Source organism: Lutra lutra, chromosome 17 (genome assembly GCF_902655055.1).
Source record: "Lutra lutra chromosome 17, mLutLut1.2, whole genome shotgun sequence".
In the NCBI taxonomy this organism is placed as follows: domain Eukaryota; kingdom Metazoa; phylum Chordata; class Mammalia; order Carnivora; family Mustelidae; genus Lutra; species Lutra lutra.
Window position 1 is genome coordinate 58,865,977 of NC_062294.1, and position 21,958 is coordinate 58,887,934.

The following is a 21,958-nucleotide window of genomic DNA, read 5'->3' on the forward strand; positions in this document are numbered from 1 at the left end:
GGGAGGAAGAGATGAGGAAGGGCAGAAGGAAGATGAAAGTTGAGGAAGGAGGGAAGTGAAGAGATCAAAGCTGAGCAAGGTTGCTTTCTTTCCGTGGTTTTTTTTTTTTTTTTAAGATGTTATTTATTTGTCAGAGAGAGAGAACAAGCAGAGGGAGAAGCAGGCTGAGCCGAGCAGGGAGCCCGACGTGGGACTTGATCTCAGGACGGTGGGATCATGACCTGAGCCAAAGGCAGATGCTTAACCCGCTGAGCCACCCAGGCACCCCAGCAAGATCTCTTTCATCAGCCCAGGAGCATGCTTTAGCCCAATAAGCTAAAGGCTCCTGGAGAGCAGTGTCAAGATCCAGTTCATCTCTGACTGGGGAGTGGGGGGAGCGGGTGAGAGGAGCACCAGGTTCCGGACAGAGTTACAGCTCAGTCATTGCCAGGAGAGTCTGGGCCCTAGAGGAACCGGTGACCCACGTGCATGTGGGTAATGTGAGTGGATAGTCACGGCCGTGGTGTCGGTAGTAGTCAACATCTTAACTGTCCGCCAACAGGGAACTGCATTTCCAGACAAAAATGCCAGCAAGATATCTGAAGTAAACCTTATTTTAGGACGTTTGGATTTACAGAAGTTGCAAAGGTAGTATGAGGAGTTCCCATATAGTCCACATCCAGTTTCCCCTATCATTCACTGTGCTTTTTAAAGTCATCTCTGCACCCAATGTGGAGCTCAAACTCATGACCCCAAGATCAAGAGTGACTCGCTCTACCAAATGACCAGCTGGGTGCCCCTCCCCTATTATTAACACATTAGTACAGTATATTTGTCACAACCAATGAATCAATACTGATTCATTATTAGTAACTAAAGTCCATACTTTATTCACATTTTTAAAGTTTTTATCTAAAAGTTTTTACTTTGGGGCGCCTGGATGGCTCAGTGGGTTAAGCCTCTGACTTCTGCTCAGTCATGATCCCAGGGTCCTGGGATAGAGCCCCACATCGGGCTCCCTGATTGGCAGGGAGCCTGCTTCCCTATCTCTCTACCTTCCTCTCTGCCTACTTGTGATCTCTCTCAGTCAAATAAATAAATAAAATCTTTTAAAAAAATAAAATAAAATAAAATAAAAGTTTTTACCTAATATCGTTTCCTGTTCGAGGGTACTATTCAAGGTACCGTGCTACATTGGGTCATCCTGTCTCTTTAGGGTCCCTTTGACTCTCACAGTGTCTCAGAGTTTCCCAGTTTTCCATGATATGGACAGTTCTGAGGAGTCCTGAGCAGATTTTTTTTTTGTAGAACCTCGTTGGAGTTTATCTGATATTTTTTCTATGATTAGACTAGGGCTATGTTTTCTGAGGAGGAACCAAATAGGATTTTGAGAGCAACCTAAAATGTACAGGGACAATAAAAGCCCACAAAATAGATTATATATTTTGTTTAAAAAGATACAGATGATAGAGTTAATTATCCAGATAAAATAGATTAGTACAATTTTTTCCCCTATGGTACACATGCAGAAACAGACAAGTAGACAAATGAAACCAAATAGAAAGCCTGTTACATGTGAGAACTTGGAATGGCTACAGCCTCCAGAATCCGTGCCGGGAAAGGATAGTATGGGGTAAGGAAAACGGCCGACTGTATGAAGAAAAACGAAGTTGAGCCATGCACTATACAGCAGATTTTTAAATGCCAAATTAAAGATATGTGAAAGGTTACAGTAAATGGAAGATGATGTACAAGAAAACCTATGTTACACTGAGATAGAAAAGAGTTACTTAAATAAAATGCCAAACGCGATGGGAAAAATTGCTGAAATTGAAAACTGCAGTTGAAAAGTTAAAAAAATCAGATAAAGCCAGATGCTTGTAATGATGGGGATTTTAATTGTTCAAAAACGTATTTCTAGAGTCCCTATTAAAAGCCAGACCCTCTGCCTTCCCCTAGGCACTGTGAGCAAAGCAGACAAGATAGCCATGGCCTCATGGAGAGTCAGGAGATAGCAAACAAGTGAAATGTACAGTTGTCAGAGGGTGAATATTTCCAGGGCAAAAAAGGGAGAAGGGAAAGGAGAGGATGCAGAGGGTACGGTCACAATTTTAAGTGAAGTGATTAGCAAAGACCTCACTGAGAAAACGACTTGAGCAAAGACTTGAAGCAAATGAGAGAGGAAGAAGCCATGTTGACATTGAGACAGGTACGTTGCGGGAACTGGGGATAGCAGCGGGTGCCTGCCTGGCCTATTTAAGAGAGAGCAAGAAGGTTAGACAGTCTGGAGAAGAGGATGTAGAGCATGAGCAGGTGAGGTCCTAGACCTTAGGTGGGGGTGGGAAGCCGATTATATAGGGCCTTACAGGATGGACCAAGAAACGGTCAGATTCCTAAAATATTTGAAAGTTAAAGCCAACAGAATTTCCAGCCTGATTAGATGTGGGTCATAAAAGAAAAATGGGTCGAGGATGATTCCTAGATTTTTTTTTTTTTTTTTTTTTTTTGGCCGGAGCAGCTGGCATGTCCCGTGTGAGGATAAACTCTGGCAGGGAGAGTTCAGGTAGAAACATGGAGAGTCCGGTTTGGTTGAGTTTGAGACGCTTGTTAGAGACAACTCAACAAGGTAGACAAACAAATCCAAGATTCAGGAGAAAAGTTGAGTCTGGAGAGAGAAATCTGGAAGCTTCTTTGATTCCAAAGATATTCTGGTTTCTGAACTTTCTCATGGCTCCCATAGTTTCTTAAATGTGTCTCTCTCCCTCCCCTTCCTGAAGCAAGAATCTATCTTGTTAGTTCTTTTTTTTTTTTTTTTTAGATTTTATTTATTTATTTGACAGACATAGATCACAGGTAGGCAGAGAGGCAGGCAGAGAGAGAGGAGGAAGCAGGCTCCCCGCTGAGCAGAGAGCCCGATGCGGGGCTCCATCCCAGGATACTGGGATCATGACCTGAACCGAAGGCAGAGGCTTAACCCACTGAGCCACCCAGGCGCCCCCATCTTGTTAGTTCTTAAATGCCTGTACCTTTCTGAAACCCCCAATGCTCAATGCTCAGAAAACGCACATTTTAATCTCACATGATGGAAACTGGTTTTCCCTAACCCTAGTACAGCTTTTTCAAAGTTTAAAAATGGAATTCCCACAACTTCTGGCAAGCCCAGTAGCCCAGTAGGTTTGTAACCCAATTTTTAGTCCACTTCCCTGTCCAAACAAACAAAATGGAAACTTAGTCAGGTGTGAGGGGCACTTACCGTTCGGAGAGTTCTCTGGGGCCGTGTTGGAACGGCGTTCTGAAGTCTGAGGATCAGACTGGGAGGCAGCTTCGAGGACGGGTTTATATCATCAGCCGGCACGGCCCCTCCTGTCTATTTAATCTTTAGTGATTCTGAAGTTTTATCTTTGCCAATTGAATCACTTCTTAGAACCATAGACCCACTTAATCTAGGAAGGGCTAGATAAGCCTCCTATTCTTCCATTGACAGAGATTTAATAATTTATACTAACCCTAACCCTAACCCTAAACCTTCACAGGACCATCTCCAAGACCTACTGTTTTCACATTTTTTCAACATTTATTATATACATTTTTTAAAGTTGCTTTTTTTAATGTTCTTCACTTATCTTTTGAAGTGGTGACCTTTTCTTATTAAATTAAAAGAGTTCTTGGGGCGCCTGGGTGGCTCCATTGGTTAAGCTTTCAGCTCAGCTCATGATCCCAGGGTCCTGGGATGGAGCCCCACATCAGGCTCCCTGCTCAGCGGGGAGTCTGCCTCTCCCTCTCTTTCTGCCAGCTGCTCTACTTGCTTGTGCTCTCTCTCTCTCTTTCTGTCATATAAATAAACAAAAAATTTTTTAAAAAAGATTAAAAGAGTTCTTAGTGAGCCTGGCTTGCTCAGTCTGTAGAGCATGTGACTCTTGACCTTGGGGTCATGAATTCAAGACCCATGTTGGGTGTTGGGCATACAGCTTTTTTAAGGAAAACAACAAACAAATAAAAAGCAAATGAAAATTAAAAGAGTTATTTTAATTAGTGCCAGGATTAGGGATGGAAAGTGAAGTTCTCACCTCAGGAGCAATTTAAGAGGGTGCAAAAAATTCTGTCTTCAATATAAATCATATTTGGATGCAATACTTAAAAAACCAAAAATTAATTGTAAAAAGTCCATGTATATAAGGTATAAAAAATGTAAATAAAAACAAGATCCTACCCCACAGGGGCAAGAGTGGTTTTAGGTGAGATTGCCTGTGCAACGAACATAAAGGTCTCTCCCTTGCAATCTCTTCTTGAGGTCACTGATCAGCCTTGATGGAAGGTGACAAATTCTTGTAGTTGTTGGTAGCTGCAATCCACAGTACGCAGGATAAGAAGGAAAGTTTCGTTTTATTACACATATATGTTTGTGTTATTTTAAAACACTTTAAAGAGGAATTAAATAAGTAATACAAGTTTTATTTTACAAGTTTTATTTATTGAGATATTTGACTTCTTTTTTGTTTTTAGACAGATTTATTTATTTATGTATTTGAGAGAGGGGGAGGGGCAGAAGGAGAGAGAATCTTTTTTTTTTTTAAGATTTTATTCATTTATTTGACAGAGAGAGAGATCACAAGTAGGCAGAGAGGCAGGCAGAGAGAGAAGGGGAAGCAGGCTCCCCGCTGAGCAGAGAGCCCGATGCGGGGCTCGATCCCAGGCTCCTGAGATCATGACCTGAGCTGAAGGCAGAGGCTTAACCCACTGAGCCACCCAGGTGCCCCAAGGAGAGAGAATCTTAAGCAGACCTCACACTCAGCTCAGAGCCCAACTCGACGCTCAAACCCACGACCCTGAAATCCCAACCTGAACTAAAGCTGAGAGTCAGCCGCTTAGCTAACTGTGCCACCCAGGCACTCCACATGAGCTATCCGACTTCTAACAAATAAAATGTAATCAAATATTAAATCTTTCCTGAAAGTTCTTTAATCAGGACAATAACATACTTATCAGGAAACTTTTGTACTATAGTCATGTAAAACAGCAGTAAGTTGTATGTCATTCACTTCTGTATATTAAACCTTTTTTACTATATTTTCCACCAAATTGGTCTAGACACCTAGAGCACAATTTTCTGCCATTTGTATTTATTAATATGTCTATTTTTGATATATATTTTTATGTATACCTACTTGGATTTAAATATCATAACTTATATGATTGGTTAATGATTATAAATTAAATATTTATTATACTTATTCCAATTAAATACTATATTTATTTTAAAATATATTTTTTAAATTTATACTAAAAGTTTTAACATATATGTGGCATCTAAAAAGCCAATCAGGGGCGCCTGGGTGGCTCAGTTGTTAAGCATCTGCCTTTGGCCCAAGTCCTGATCTCAGGGTCCTAGGATGGAGCCCCACATCTCTTCCCTGCTCGGCGGGAAGCCTCCTTCTCCCTCTCCCACTCCCCCTGCTTCTGTTCGCTCTCTCTCGCTGTGTCTCTCTGTGTCAAATAAAGAAATAAAATCTTTTTTTAAAAAGTGAAAATCGGGGGCCCTGGTGGCTCAGTGGGTTAAAGCCTCTGCCTTCAGCTCAGGTCATGATCCCAGGGTCCTGGGATGGAGCCCCGCATCAGGCTCTCTGCTCAGCAGAGAATAAAAAAGTGAAAATCATTGGCCATTGTGAAAAAGATGTTCTCAAATTTTTGTCAGTGAAAATCTCTGAGCTTGTGGAGATTACATTACATTTCAGAAGAGCGGAAACACAATTTAGGAAAGATGGGGAAATTCTCAACCTCATCAGTGTCTGGGAAAGGAAATCACAACCATCATTAAATTCCATTTTACACTGATCTCATTGGCGAAATATAAGAAGTTTGACAATTCCAAGTTGTTGATTAAGATCTAAATGAATAACATCTCTTGCCTCTTCCAAAAACTTGGAAACTTCCAACAACTTGGCATTTATTGGGGTGCTTGGGTGGCTCAGTCTGCCTTCAGCTCAGATCATGATCCCAGGGTTCTGGTATTAAGCCCTGCAACGGGCTCCCTGCTCAGCGGGAAGCCTGCTTCTCCCTCATCCCTCTGCTTGCTGCTCTGCCTTCTTGTGCTCTCTATCTCTCTGTCAAATAAAAAAATAAAATCCTTTTTAAAAGACTATTTTAAAAAACCCGTGGCATTATCTTTAAAAACTGAAAATTTTTGGACTCTCCCATGATGCATCCATTTCCATCCTGATTTTACAAGGGAAACTTTTCCATATGTTTTAAGATTTTATTTATTTGAGAGAGAGAGTGTGTGTGTTTAAATTTTACTTCTACCTTCTTAGGATCTCTGGATGGGCCTGAGAATTAATTTGACGTAAGACAGATTAACAGGAGAGAAGCTTATAAATTTATTTAATTTGTTTCACCTGATACACAAGACTTCATAAGAAAACGAAGACGCAAAGAAGTAGGAAACCTAAGTGCTTAAATGTTAAGTTGAACAAAGAGAGGCAATTGTTCAAAAGTAGCTAAAATAAATGGGGAGACTAAAGGAAGATAAAAGTTATCTTTAAAAAAAGATTTTATTTATTTTTCTGAGTGAGAGAGGGAGTACAAGCGGAGGGAGTGACGCAGGGAGAGTCAGAAGCAAGCCTTCAGCTGAGCAGGGAGCCCAACTCGGGGCTCAACCCCAGGACTCTTGAGATCGTGACCTAAGCCAAAAGGCAGAGGCTTAAACTACTGACCCACCCATTGCCCCAAAAGTTATCTTAACCAGGTCTGTTTATATGGATTTTTGTTTGTTTGTTTTGACTCCTCATGTCTGGTGATAACAATGTTTCTTTGCTCCCAGCGTATTTTTGCCACATTTTTGTCACACTTTGTCACATTTGTCACTATCACTCATCCTTTTTCCCTCCCACTATCCCTCAATCTATATTTTTCTGAACCATTTAAGAGCTTCATACTTCATGTATCATATTTGTTTGAATTTTCTGAGAACAAGGATATTATCTTACACAACCAGAGGACAATTTCTAATGTCAGAGAATTTAACATCAGGTCAGTAGATTCATTTCGCCCGGATCACATTGCATTCATCATGTAAAGTCCATTGTATGTAATATGGTCCATCCCAGTAATGGGCCAATACCAGATTTTATCTAGTTAGGCAGAAGTATGACTTTTTACTGTCTTTATTTGGAGATTAAGTATGGTTTAAGGACATGTATGTGGGTGCCAAGTTGACAAGAGGTGGAATATGATGGCTAGTTTTATGTATAAACTTAGCCAGTTATTGGATCAAACACTGATGTAGTGTTGCTGTGAAGATATTTTATAGATATGCTAAACATCTACAAATGATTGGCTTTAAGCAAAGGATTTTATTTGGTAGTGGGTGGGCCTTATCCAATCAGTGAAAAGGTCTTAGGAGTTTAAGTAAGAGTTCCCAGAGGAAGAATTCAGTGTCAAAACTGCAGCATTAGCTTTGTCTGGAGACTTTCCAGCCCACTAGCCTACCCTCTAATCTATGGATAGAGTAAAACTTGCCACGCCCCACAATCACATAAGTGAATTTCTTGAAATAAATCTCATATACGTATTGTACCTATATATGTATATGTAATGCCCATATATACACCGTATAGTAATAACAGGTGTACATGTAAACATTTATAAAACATATATCTTACTGGTTGTCTGCAGAACTCTTGATATATCTTCATTCCTTGACTTGATTAATAACTTGTCACTATGATTCTCTCTCATCTTAGAAATATTATCTCAAGAGCATGTCTATACTCCCTGATTCCAGTCTCAATCTATATGCATCCTCAAATCATCAAAAATGCATTTTATTCTCCCAGCTTCACAGTTATGGGGAAAAAAAAAATCACCAATGGTGACTTCTAAGATTGCTTAATGTACCTCCGGGTGGACATTAGAACCCGTAATGTGAGTTTGTTGGTTTCTTTTTTTTTTTTTTTTAAAGATTTTGTTTATTTATTTATTAGACAGAGACCACAAGTAGGCAGAGAGGCAGGCAGAGAGAGAGGAGGAAGCAGGCTCCCCACTGAGCAGAGAGCCCGATGCGGGGCTGGATCCCAGGACCCTGGGATCATGACCCGAGCCGAAGGCAGAGGCTTTAACCCACTGAGCCACCCAGGCGCCCCAGTTTGTTGGTTTCTTGACATCAACCAGTTAACAAAGCCAGACTGGTCCAGGATTCATGCTCTGTCCATTCTCTTCTCCAGTCTACACTCATTACTCTGATGGTCTTACCTAGTATCATGATTTGGAATATCGGTGTAAGCTAGTAACTCCCAAATGTATGGGTAGTGTCCACACAAAAGGAACAAAGCTTTTTTAAAATCTTAAAGAGAAAGAGAGTTTTATTTAAGCTCAGGTTAGGACAGCTAACCGGTATACACAATCTTCACAAAGAAGAGAGTGCTCTGGGAAGGAACATTTGGTGCAGTTATATTTTTGTTTTTACATAAAGAGTTACAAATCATCATGAACAGGCATTCCAGAAAGTTACAGACTTTCTCTTATGCTTTTAGAATGTGCAAAACTTTACGTATGACTTTAAAGTACGACTTTAATCTTATGGGAACCAAGGAGGGTTTTTTTTTTCCCCTTTATCTTTATGTTTAGAATGCTGTTTGGTTTTTGTTTTTGTTTTTCAACAAAGCAGATGAGCAATGTGTGCTTGGGGCAGAAATAGAGGCCATGCTTTGATGTTTGCCAAGTCATTTTGACTTTAGTAAATGCTCAAGTATAGCTTCCCTGAGAGCCCCAAAACAGGGCCCACAAACACGGAAAGTTGAAATTTTTCCTTTATTTCATCAAATTATCCTTTATCAGCCATCGGTAACACACGCCTTGTGGTCTCACAGACGTTTCGGACCACCGATGCTCACAGCTGGAGGCCCGAGTCCCCCTCCAAGCTTCCTCCATGTGCTCCTCCCCACCTCACAGGATGGCAAATCCATTTCTTGGTGATCTGGGCCAATTACATGACTCAGAATGTCATTCATCCATGAAAAAGGCCCAGGAGAGTGTGCAGCTCTCTGCGGAGAGAAAGGGGACTTCCGGTGTCCTCCTTGGCGGGATTTTTACACTACTCTTTTGGGAGGACCCGGGAAGGGGGTACCAAAAGGGGAAGTCGGCAGGCCAGCCTCGAGTCGAGGGCGCGGTCTCTGCCCTAGCTTGCGCGCCCCCGCCCGACGAACGTCCCTGCTTCCCGAGCCTCAACTGCCCCAGGCCCAGAACGAAGGCTCTCGCTCCTGCCCCTTGCCTGTCCTCTCGAACTGTAAACAGGCCGACAGGTTGCTCAGTTGCTCGCGCTTCTTTCCCTGGAAGGAAACTCCTGCGAAGACCCGCCTCGCGCAGTAGGACACGGGGGAGGGAAAACCACAGTACCCAGAAGGCATCTGAGGCGGCGCTGGCCAATGACAGCCCCGGACGGGGCGTCTCCTGCGGCTTGTGTCCGGGGGCGGGACTTCCGGGTGTTTTCACTACCGCCGCCATTAGCCCCTGCCGTTCGCTCCCGAGGGGCGTTGACTTGCTGAGGACCGGGCCGGCGCCACAGCGGCTCGACGCCTGGAGAACGAGCCGGGAAGGAGGAGAGGACTCACCGCGTTTTGTAGGGTCCGGGCCCTCTTTGGCGGGCGTGCCACCCCCCACCTCCGACCGCCCCCTGGGCCGCGGCCTCTGCAGCCGCCCTCATCCCCGCAGTCGCCAAGGGCAGCGCCCGCGTCTCGGTGCCTTTTGCGCGGGGGACGCTGCGGTCCGCCCTCCCGCTGTGCGCCGAGGCCGCCAGAGCGCGCGGGGCAGAGGTGCGGCCAGCAGGCTGCCCCGGTGCTCGCCGCTGCAGCCTTGCTCGACCGGGGGGCCCGTGATGGCGGCGCCGCCGACCGGCCAGGCGCAGGTCAGTGGACGTTGGTTTCGGGACTGCTGCTTCTCTCGAGGGGCGGGCGGGAGCCGCGGCGGCCGCCGGACGCGTGTCCACAGGGGTGTGTGTCGGCGTGCGCTGCTGGCGCGTGATCCCCCGACTCTCAAGTGTGTGGTCTGACTTCAGTGCGGGAGGAGTGAGGGATGCTTCCGCCGGGGACTCCCCTTGTTCTTCGAGTAAATTCCACGCCCCCTTGCCCTAGGTTGATGCACGCTTCCCACCTGCCCTCCTCCAGCAGGCGACCTGGGGCACCGGACGGAGGGGGGCAGCTTTTCTGACAAGTGCGTGGACGAAGTGGGGGACGCGGGGTGTTGAGGGAAGCCCGCGAGGGTCTGCGAGGTTGCCGTGGCTGCTCCCCGTGGTCCTGCAGGACGCTCCGCCGACCCTCAGCACGCCCGCCGCGTGGCCAGTGCCTGTGGCGTCAGCAGCCGGTTGTGCTGCGGTCCTGAGGTACCCTGGCCCCGGGGGAAGGACTGGCAGCTCAGGAGGGAGAAAGGCTTATGGTTCACGGTGGCATCTCCCCGACTCTGGGAGGCCCAGGCGCGTCCAGCGGGCCTGGGGAGCAAGTCCGGGCCCTGCCTTGTCCCCAGGGAGACGCCGCCCCTTCAGCTGCCTTTCCTGAGAGGTTGGTGAGGAGGGCCCGGCTCCCCCTGCATGTTCAAGGAAATATTGGGGGGAAGGAAATGTATTTCAGAGCAAAACCCGGGGTAAGTGCTTCGCAGCCTCGATCCGCTGCAGTCACTCTGCTTAGGCAGGAGGGCCCGGTTCCGCTCATCAGTGCCGTGCTGGAGTAGTCGGTCCTGAAACCGCACTTTGGGTGGCACGATGTGAGGCTGCTGGCCTGGCGGGGCTCCCTCAGCCTTTCAGGGCCTGTGGCGCCAAGATGATGAGGTGTTTACCTCCCAGGCTGGAGACACCTGCAGATCCCAGAGCCCGCTGAGCGCGGAGTCACTCCTATCCAAGTCTCGCAGCTGTTGTTGCTGAAGCGGGACTGTTACTATATCGGTCCAGAATCCCAGCCTCAGAGAAGTGATGTCCTCTCGGTAATGCAGCTGGCCAGTGTCGGTGTCAGCAGTCTGGATGCAAGCCACAGGAGACTGACTTAACCTGGGGACTTGTAGTCCCGTTACCCAGGATGCGAAGCCCTCAGCATGGGGCAGTAGGCTAGCAGGACCGGTGAGGCTCAGGTACTGCTGTTGTTACTGACACCGTTACCACATGCTCGCTCATTCCTCGGACGTCCTAGAGCCCTTGCTGTCTGCATCTCCCAGTCCTCGCGTCATTTCCTTTGTCTGTGTGACCTTCCAGGGCCTCCCACGGAGGAGGCTTCTCCCTTACACTACCGGAGCACATCCAGAGCAGGGCCCACCTCCCCCTCGAGCCCAGCACAGAGCTTGGCCCTCAGGAGGTACTGGGTGATGGGAGCCTTGATCACTCTGCATCTTTACCGGGGATGTAGGGATGAGCTCTGATCCCATCCAGCAGCCCCAAGGCCAACGCTACTCTCTCTGTTTGACTTTGCAGGTATCTGTGACCTTCGATGATGTGGCCGTGACTTTTACCCAGGAGGAGTGGGGGCAGCTAGACCCGGCCCAGAGGACCCTGTACCAGGAGGTGATGCTGGAAAACTGTGGACTTCTGGTGTCTCTGGGTAAGTCCTCCCCACTCCACCGTGGGGACACCTGCTGCCTCCTTATCAGAGCACCTTCTGGCTCCAGGCCTGGCTGGTCAAGACCTCTGGAGCCCTCCCCGTGTCCCTCCTCCCTGCAGCTTCAGCCATTTTCTAGGTTAATCTTTTTGGACCTGCTGTCCTGTGTCTGTTTGGGCAAGAAACAGTTCCTCTTTGGCTCCTAGAAAACCGTGGAAGGAAAAGGGGGTGTTCTGCAGAACCCAAAGGGAGGATTTCCAGCTGGTGCCGTGAGGCTCTGGTAGAGGAACTGGGAACCACCACGATGATGCCGTGGCTTCTGGTCTCTCGTCCTGGCTTCTCTCCCTGGCTCTCTCTGCTCATGTCTCTGTATGCAGGAAGGTTTTTCCCTGCCTCATCAAGTAGTGACAGGACTGGCCAGCGGTCCCTGCTCTCTCGGCCCCCAGAGCCTCGTCTCCGCGTCTTGGCGTGCTTCTACGGTTCCTCTCTGTCTGTCTGCTGCCGGGCCGCGTGGGGTGTTCTTGAGGCAGGAACGGCCACCGGAGCCAGTACTCTGGACCTGTGACCCCAGTGCCCAGCACAGACTGGCCTCCATCCGAGGTTCTGATTTCACAGTCCGGAGGGGGAGCTGACTGCGCGAGCCTGATGGGCTCAAGTGTCCTTAGCAGGCGTGTGAGCGATGGGATGTTCTCCAAGGAGGAGTGAGTCAGGCAGGCCCTTGAGAGGCCTTTGCCTTCAGCGCCGACAGATACTGTCCCAAAGGACATGGTCCCAGTTATGGGGCTTCTCTGTGTTTGTGCCTCGGTGATGGTCCCGAAGCTCAAGGGCCAGCATCCTCTGCCGGCCGAGAGACGTTAGAGTAAAGCTGCTCGGCAGCGGGCAGTTGTGCCCCCAGGAGACACTTGGCGATGCTGGCGTGCCCTCGGGGTTGTCCTGCCGTGGGTGTAGATGGGACTGGCATCTAGGGGTTCGAGTCCGGAGATGCCATAACCCCCTCTGATGGATGCGACAGCGCCCGCTCAGTGACGAATTGTGCCGCCTGCTGCGTCCCGAGCGCCGCGGCTGAGAAGCACCAGCTTCGATGTTTCTCTCCTTGGGGAGAATCCGCACAGGCCGTTCAATTTGAGGGAAAGGGGGGCTATAAATCCAGACCCGAGGATGAGACGTGCCTGTTCTTGGAGAACTGGAATTACGTCTGCCAGGGAGAAGAGAAAAAGCAAAACTAGAACAGCTGGATAGATTAATTATTCCGTAACAAAATGTTTCAGAAGAGAAGTCCACGCTCTCCTCCTGCTGACCTCACCCCTCACCTTCAGTGCTTTCCCGGAGCTCACTCCACTCGCTGTCGCGTCTGCTGCTGCGTGTTCTGGGGCGTTTCAGCCTCTCACACGGTCGCCCCTTCTGCGCATAGTCCCCACCTCGCCATCCGTGTCCTGACCGGCAGCTCTCAGGGAGGCTTCTCCCTCCACCTCACCTTCTCTCGTCTTCCTGGTTTTAACCCGCTGTGCCTGTGGTTCTCATTCAGGGACGATGTCGTCCCCCCAGGACACTGGGCAGTGTCTGGAGACATTTTTGGTTGTCCCAGGTGGGATGGAGGTGGGACAGGCACTGAATGGGCGGAGACCTGGAATGCTGCCGGACATCCTTACAAAGCACAGGACAGTTGTCCTCCTTGTGTTCTTAGCAAAGAATTATCTTGACCTAAGTAATCATGCCCATGAACCTAAATAACTATGCCAGGTTGAGAAGCCTTGTTTCAGAGAGGATAGGACAGTGCCTCAGCTGGCATTGAGAGACGCCATAATTGTTCCTGGCAATTCTGGGTTTAGTGCTGAATCTTAATATACTTTCTTCACTCGCCTCACACTCCGATTGTGGGTACTTTTCCCTTTACAACAGAGGGAGTAACCTTGAGTTTGCAGCCCTGAGTAGGCAGCATTAGGACGCTGGGACTTAATATCATTTAGATTTCATTGCTGAGTTTTCGTGGTGACCTGCCACCAAAGGAAGTGACTCTAGGTTTCCCATTTACCGAGTGATGCATGATTCTTTGTTTGAAGAGAAGAGAAATTAAACATGGGTCACGTTAGAAAGCAGTTCATAATCATCAGCACAAATACCCTGGCACTGACCAAGCAGGACTCTTCAGGGATCGTCTTGCTCTACTCGTTTAAATTCCCACAGCATTCCCCCTGTAGTAACTTGTACTTCCAGGATTTCAGTTTGTAGAGGTGACTTAGTGACAGAACAGGGAGGTTAATGCTATTGTATGTCTTACACTTCTATATGTGTGTATTTGTGTGTGTGTATATATACACAGGCAAACATGTACATACATGCCTTTGTGTGTGGTAGTTGTGTGTAAAAGAAAAAATCTTTTTCCTCTACTCAGCAACTTCTGATACCACAATTTTGTTTTCACACCTTGCAGTTCTGACGCTGCCCCCCTGGGGTTAGTCTGGATCCTGCAGGTTAAGGGCTCAGTCGCCTAGGTTGGCCCCTCCCCCTCCCACGCATCCACTTCAGGTGCCAGGCGCAAGTCCAGGTTGTCACCCGTTCTGATCAGCTGGCTGTAAGTCAGAGATAGGACCCCTTCCTCAGAGTTGATCGTTTACCAGGGTGGCTCACAGAACTTAGGAAAGCACTTACTTAATATTACCTGTTTATTATAAAGGATTAGATTTAGAAAGCGCTAAATGGAAGAGATGCAAAGGGCTAGGGACTTAGGACAGGACACTGAGCGCCGATGCCCTCCAGGCTTGGCACCCTTCTAGCACCTTGTTGTGTTAACCAACCTGGAAAGTCCCTGAACCGCTTTAGTTGGGAAGGCTTCATTACGTAGGCAGGATTGATAATTCACTGTCGTCGGTGATTGAACTCAATCTCCAGCCCTTCTTGTCTCCACAGAGGAAGCTGGGATGGAACCGAATGTTCCAATGTTACAGTCACGTGATTGGTTCCCCAGACCTTTCCCCCTTAGGAGTTTTTTAAAAGTCACCTCAGGAACATAATAGAATTCCTAAAAGAAGAAACCAGAAAAGGCCCTGGGTCTAATTTCTGTCTTAGGAGAGGCAGTCAGTGGACATTAGTTGGGGTGAAGGTTTTAGCATCCAAGTGGAGTCACCTTCATGGTTGAGGTACTGGTCTGGGACCATGTTGTCTGGGTGTGTGACTGGGGTATTCTTTGCAAGTGAGTACCCTCTCGAGTGGATGGGGGTTTTGCCATGTTTGGTTGAAAGAGTGATGTTAGTGTGGGCTGTAAGTAGGTCAAGAGGCCTTTTATTAAGGCAAGATAGAGACCCTGTAGGGGTTCTTTGTCACACTGGAATTTGAAAAGGAGTTGTTTGAAGTGACCATTTTGTCTTTTACTTTAAACAGCTATTAGGAGAAGTTTGGGGCATGTTTTGACCCTGAAAGCTCTATTGAATGTCTCTTCCCAGAGCATACATAGCATTGCATAATTTGAGAAGTGAAATGTGTATCCATTGTCTACAACTCTGAAGGGGATAAGGAATGTCCTGGCAGTGCCTTGTATTGTGGCCCTTGCATGTGTAGAGATATGTGATTTTGACTTCTATTTGGAGTGTCTCTGAGACAGGAGATTCTTTTTTGTTTTTTTTTTTTTAAGATTTTATTTATTTATTTGAGAGCGAGAGAGAGAACATGAGATGGGAGAAGGTCAGAGGGAGAAGCAGACTCCCCGAGGAGCTGGGAGCCCAATGCGGGACTCGATATCGGGACTCTGGGATCATGACCTGAGCTGAAGGCAGTTGCTTACCCAACTGAGCCACGCAAGTGCCCAAGAGACAGGAGATTAAGAGTTCTTTACCCTAAAGCAGACCATTTTTAGGCAATGGCTCAGCAGTTTATGATAAATGTAGAGATGGGACCATTTGTTATTTAATCAGGGCATCCAGCACTAAGATAACCCCCAATGTTTGTCCAAGTAATGTTTCTTGGGTCCCATTTTTTATTTGGAACATTCTGGCTAAGGGATAGAAAGCGGCAGCATTCCACTGAGCCACATCATGTATGATGGGAAGCAGTGTCCTTTTAATGGTCCACGAACTCCTGTAACTGTTCACTCTTAATCTCAAGGGACTTTCCAGATAGCCAAAGGGTCTGGGGGAGGGAGGGCTGACCTCCTCCAGCACCTTAGCATCTGGCAGGGGACTGAGGACAGGAGAAGCCGCCACCTCCTGGTGGAGTTATGCCAGAGGACCCAGACTGGGTTCAGTTCTGCCTTAGAGAGTTCTCAGGAGCTGTGCTGAGCTTGTTCTGTTAACAGTATTTTGATAGATTTAGTCTTTGTCGGGGGGAACCCCATTTAAGGTGGGCTGATCTGTAAACAGCAGCAGTAGTGAGATTAAATAAAGTCCATGAATGAGGAATGTAGTCACCAGGCCCCAGATAATACCAGGTAGTTGTATTAGCTAAAACTGTCCCCACGGTGGGACTGAACGACGTTGGATTTATGTATGCATAATGAATGCATCGAATGAATTTCCCTGGACAAGGCTGTAACCGATATACCGTACCTGTGTCACTGGAGAAAGGCGGGTGCGGTTAAGATCTTGAGTGCACAGATTGCACGGTGGCAGAACCGTGGGGCCAGCCTCCCAGGCAGCCTGGGAAAAGAGAAGTGTTGACCTTCAGAGTAAAGGCAGGCTGGCAGAGAAGCTGTTGAGGTACTAAACAGGGTTAGCCAGATCTGTGAGCCCAAGATAATCGCTGGGTTGTTGACTGGGTATCATTATTTATTTATATGGGGTATCAGCAGTATGGACTGTATGAATCAGTGTGGCTTAAACAACAGCTTATTTTCATGTCATTCTGGAGACTGGAAGCCCCAGACCCGAGGTGCCGGCAGACGGATTTCTGATGATCTCTTCCTGGCTGTGCCTTCGTGCTCTGTCCTCACATGGCCTTGCCTCTGGCTTGGAAAGCCCCCTTAATCCTCTTTTAAGGACACCAGTCCTACCAGATTGGGGCTGGTGTCATTTAACCTTAATTACCTCCTTACCGACCCTTTCTCCAGATATGATCACATTGGGAATTTGGGCTTAGTAACAACATTTAGGGGCAGATGCCCTTGGTCCTTAGCAGGAACCCTAATGGATTGACCACCGCATTAAGATTGTAGTAACCCACCGTGAGGTGCCCTTTGTTTTTTCCCAGAGTTAAGAGCACATAAAACTGAGCTGTCAAATGGAGAAGCAGTGGGACTGTCATTCCTTTATTGATTAGCTGTTATGTGAAGTTTTACTGCATGGAGGCCCTTTCCCAGCTTCCTTTGGGCCATATTTATTACCTTAACTGGTGTCTGTGGGTCCCGTTTTACCAGGTCAACTTGTAAGCACCAAAAATTTAATTACGTGTTGTGTCAGAGCATCCATGCCCAGAGTGGGATGTTTTAGGACAATGGTTATGGGTATGAGTAGGGGAAATATAGGCAAGTCTACAGTTTAAGTGAGACGTACCTATTTTTCCTTTGCATTTTGCTACTTTTTAAGTTTGGGCAGAGTAATATCTAAGTGGAATCTCCAATATGGCTATGATTTGAGCCCTAGTATTGATTAAATTTGTGAAATTTTGTCACTTGGTGCATTTTAGCAAATTCTAAAGTTAACTCAGAACCTGTATTATAGAATCAGAAAAGCCAGTCAATGCCGTGTTTTGTTTTGGTGATACAGTTTTTTTGGAATACAAATTTTGTGATGCTGTACGTAATTATTTTATATAACTTATGTAACCTTTTAGTATATAAATTTTGCATTTCCAGTTGTCAAATTATAGACTTTTAGTTGTATACCGTGTGTTAGTTATCTTCTTTTTTTTTTTTTTTTTAAGATTTTATTTATTTATTTGACAGAGATCACAAGTAGGCAGAGAGGCAGGCAGAGAGAGAGGAGGAAGCAGGCTCCCTGCCAAGCAGAGAGCCCGAGGCGGGGCTCGATCCCAGGACTCCTGAGATCATGACCTGAGCTGAAGGTAGAGGCTTTAACCCACTGAACCCCTCAGGCGCCCCTATTTAGTTATCTTTTATTTTCTCTCTCTGTATCTAGGGCTTTGTTACTCTTTTGAATCAATAAATAGTTTAGAATGAGCCATGTGTTCTAGACCTGGTGTTTGCTTGGTACATAAGTTTTAAAGTGCACCCCTCCTTTTTCTCTTGGGCTTTCAGCTTCCTGAAGCCCCATATTGAATTTGTCTCCCGCTGATGAGAGGAGCAGCAGGGAGGGCCTGGGGCCTCTGGGTAGCAGCCTCCTTGGGATGGCCCTGGTCCACAGCATAATTGTTTTTGTCACCTCTCTGTCCCTGGCCATTTTTCATTTCTTTGGGTATTTACCCGAGAAGCTTCTGGCAGTCCCAAGTGGCCTCTGTTGTGAGTGGTGGCCCCAGGCAACCCCAGAGGGGCTGGGCTTACATCTGGAGCAGCAGTTGCGGCAGCATCGGTATGCTGATTGTGTTGGTTTGATTTTAAGGAGGAGACTCTTGGCCTGCTGGTGGGCAGCAGCTGTCAGAAGTCCCCAGACACATTGGCCAGGGGTTGTACAATCAGGAATAAGGTGAGAAACATGCTGAGGTATCTTAACGGGGAGCAGGAACAAGATATTCCATACACTTTTTTTCTCTCCATTATACATTGAATCATGGGTCTCCATGAATGGGGTCCCTTATACCCTGCTGGGTGAGGGGTCAGACTGCAACAATGGTGACATTTGCCCTCAAGCAATTTAAGCCTGTTGCGCTTGGCTAAGGAGGGCGCGCCACTTTGTGTTGCTATAGATCCCTTATATCACATGAGGGACCAGTGCCCGGACGCTCTACCAGGTGTGCCTCTAGAAGGACGAACCAGTGCGATTGGCCTGTCACAGCTAACCCAGCAGAACTGCCCACCAACTGCTGGCCCAGTTGGTTAAACCTGCGTCCCAGCACAGTAGTCTCTGGGGAAACCTCAGCCTTGCATGATAACTGGTTATCCTAGTTGCCCCTGGGGGCACATCCCTCCCCCCACCCTCGAAACTTGACCATGGAAACATTTTGATGAGATCCATCTTTCCAGATAAAGTGGCAACTAGGGAATCAGCCCTCGCAGACCCAAGTTATCACACCTGAAACTACAAAAAGACTTTGCTGAGGATCTAAAATAACACTTAGATCGATGAAGACACATACCTTGTTTTGAATGAAGAGTCAGTATTTTAAATGTCAGTTCTTTAAATTCCATAAATTCTTTTCCACTTGAAACAACATAATGTATTTGAATACTTGACATAGTCCCTGTGTATGTTTATAGCCTGTAAATGCTAGTTTTTCATTCACTGTGGGGATTAAAAATTCCTTAACGTGGCAGAGGAATGAAGCACCTGGGCTCAGGAGGCACACTTCAGCGAAGACGTGTCAGGAATGTGACCTGGGAGCTGAGACAGGAAGCGTTAGAGCTGGCTACCTGCACGGGGTGGGAAGAGTACAGCCTTCCAGGTAAAAGGGCCTGCGGTCGCAGGAAGCATGACTCCGATAGCTGAAGGGGAGTCTTCCTCCCCTTTCCACCGACCCATCACTGGGCTCTGTGCTGAGTGTGTGGCAGATGTGAGCGAGATTTGCTCAGTGACAACTGATTCTCTTGGGCTGTTGTTCAGGATCTGCCAGATCTGTGGGTCGTGGTGCCTCTGCCCTTCTCTCCAGAGTCCTGTGGCTATTTCCCTTCCCTGAATCTATGTTTGGCTACGTGTGACAGAGCAACTCGGTCTTCACCCTGAAGGAAATTTATTATCTTATATAATAGGAGGCTCAGGGTTGGGACTGGCTCCCCCGTGGGTGGGTGATAACCCAGCGGTGTGTTTCTGTACTTCCTCTCTGTGGTCTAGGTTTCTTAGGCAGGTTCCCTCACAAAAGTCCTGGGATGCCACCAGACAACAGGAGCAGCAGATCCCCTCATTCAGCCATCCTGGAATAGAGCTTTCTAAAGTTGCATACCTCTGACTGTTAGTGATTGAGGAATGCCACTTGCAGGTTGGTAGAGACTGGCTTTTCAACCTTCCTTTGATGTCAGAATCATCTGGGGAGATTTTAAAATCTACGATAATGGGCCTCACCTACAGAGATTTTGTTTCGAACCCAACATCCCAGGAGGTGCTGATGCACACACCTGGGTGAGACTCACTTACTTGGATTGGTTAAAAAACACTTTCTAGAAGGAAGAGGTCTTACTCCCTGGGATTCTGTGTGCTGGAAGTCAGAATAGATGCTGTCTACACAGCCAGCACTACTGTGTAATGTCTTTGGATCCCAAGAGTGGTGTTCGTGCTATTTCCTGGCGACAGGTTAGTATTTTATTAGTTTGGATGGGGGCAGCTTCATTCCAAGGTCATAGCCACATAGTGAAGTCCCAGACTAGATTGAGGGATTTTCTTTCTTTTCACACAAACCCTAGCGTCTTCTTTCTTTCTCTGTGAACAGGGTGTCCTGTTCCTAGACCTGAGCTGATCTACCAGCTGGAGCACGGGCAGGAGCTGTGGATGCTGAAGGGACACCTGTCTCAGAGCGCCTATGCAGGTACGAGCCAAGGTGCGGGCAGGTGGGGGACCCTGCAGGCTCGAGACCAGCAGGAGACCGCTGGCCCTGGTTCCCTGGGGAAGCTTCTTGTTCTGGCTCCTCTGCTGCTTTGGAAGCCACGGAGCCCTTTGACCCAAAGTCAGCATTCTTGCCAAGGGGCCCAGAAGGTCGCTGACTCCTCCCACCTCCCAAGTTTCAGGGAATGGTCCTGCCACCCAAGCAGGTTAGAGACTGGAGACGGCCTCTGAGAGTTCCTCACACCCCCAGCTCCCTCCGGCCCCACTTCCGGCCGTGCTCCAGTCCCATGCATTTCACATCTCCTCGGTCTCCCGAATCCATCACTCGCACCGCCTCCCTCAGACCGGTCCCCAGGCTCAGTGCCCGCTCCCGTCGTCTTTTCTCTGGGGGTTGCTGCTAGCCTCGTAACCGGCCTCTGCATCTGCTGAGCCTCTGGTCAGCTCTGTGTCCTGCACGAGTTACCTCAGGGGCTCGGACTTGCTTCCGGGGCTTCCCACTGCCCCAGCCATGATGTCTCAGCGGGTCTTGGCGTTGAAAGTCAGGTCCGCCTCCTCCATTGCTTGATCCTCGACCCTACCGCACTCGTTCAGGCTCCGGGGTCTGCAGCTTCCCCTACCATCGAGCGGGAGAGGTCTTGCCCTTGGCCCTGTCCAGTTCTGAGCCAGAGTCTAGAGCACACCTTTGCAGGAAACTGGTTTCTTCATTCATATTCTGCTTGTTGTGTAATGTGACTTCACTTTTTCTCGACTCACCATACAAATGGGCTCAAATCCTCACAGTCGAAGAAAAGCAGTAAGAAAGTTCCTGTCTCTCGGCGTGTTCACCCACTCTGCGCTCAGTTACTCGCACGTTCTGACTCTCATAGGCGCTGCTGCCAGGAGCAGTCCTGCATCGGTCCTCTTGCACGAGATGGCGGTGTCTCTGATGTCTCCTAGGGTGACATGTTGGATTATAGGCCATGCAGGCTCGCCTGCTCACTGGCTAATGGCCGTGGTGTTCTGAAGGACACGTACCAGTTCACACTTGCCCCGAGACCGCATGGGACTTGGTACTGTAGGGCTCCTCGGTCGCTGACAGTGCTCTGCCCCGTGTCTGCTACTCTCAGGTATCAGGTCGACGAAACTGTATCTCATGTGGGCTCCGCTTGCTTTTCCTGCCTGCTGAGGACCTTTGGCACCTGTTCATATGATCTCAGTCAGTCTGTATTTTCTCCTTGGAGTGTCGTTTCATGATAAATACCTATTTCTCTATTATCTCGCTCGGTGTAGTCCTTACACTTATCTATCTTCAGTTATAGGTGCTGCAGCTATAACACTACTTTTCAGTATTGTTTTTTCACTTATTTAAAGTATGTTTTCTTGAATAGAGCTGTTTATTTTAGTGTAATGTTCTTACATAATAGTGATTTTGTCTTGTGTAAAAATCTTGCTTTATTCCCCAACATCAGGAACATAGTCTTGTTTATTTTATCTGGATATTTAACTCCTTTTGATCTGAGGTCGAATTTCAATGTAGTGTGAGATCGGAATGCAGTTTGCCAGGGTGACATCAGTTTTCCTAGCTCCGTTTACTGTGTTTTCTCTCTTTTTACCACTAAGCGGTCTGCCTCCTCTACCATCCACCAGAGTCCTGTGTGTGTGTGTTTTCTGAGCTCTCTGTTCTTTTTCTCTTGTCCATTTGTCTTCTCTCTGTGCCAATACCACCATGTCTGAGAGTCTGTTTTTCCATCACAGTACTCATCTGAGGCAGTAGGTATCCTTCTCCTTACTCTTGCCTGTTTGATCTTTCCTATAAGTCCTACCATTGAACTATGAAGTTCCTTGATGACCCAG

At 47.5% G+C, this 21,958-nt stretch overlaps 2 protein-coding genes across 7 annotated transcripts in view; both read left to right on the top strand.

Annotated features, from left to right (window-relative positions):
- The first annotated feature begins 9,742 nt into the window (after positions 1-9,742).
- LOC125088981 (zinc finger protein 264-like) overlaps positions 9,743-21,958 on the top strand; it is a 31,764-nt gene continuing 19,548 nt past the window's right edge. For 2 of the 6 annotated variants that reach the window (XM_047710678.1, XM_047710673.1), the window contains exons 1-3: positions 9,745-9,877; positions 11,426-11,552; positions 20,013-20,108. In XM_047710678.1, the coding sequence (XP_047566634.1) occupies positions 9,848-9,877; positions 11,426-11,552; positions 20,013-20,108 (253 nt within the window). In that variant the 5' untranslated portion in view covers positions 9,745-9,847. Of the gene's footprint in view, positions 9,878-10,136; positions 10,352-10,807; positions 11,089-11,425; positions 11,553-14,984; positions 15,107-18,034; positions 18,119-20,012; positions 20,109-21,958 lie in introns of those variants that run through there. The other 4 variants (XM_047710674.1, XM_047710675.1, XM_047710676.1 and 1 more) reach the window with 4 other exon arrangements.
- The window catches only part of LOC125088978 (zinc finger protein 543-like), an 82,734-nt gene continuing 70,524 nt past the window's right edge, over positions 9,749-21,958 (top strand). The window contains exon 1 of the mRNA XM_047710665.1: positions 9,749-9,877. Within this exon, the coding sequence (XP_047566621.1) occupies positions 9,848-9,877 (30 nt within the window). The 5' untranslated portion in view covers positions 9,749-9,847. The remainder of the gene's footprint in view (positions 9,878-21,958) is intronic.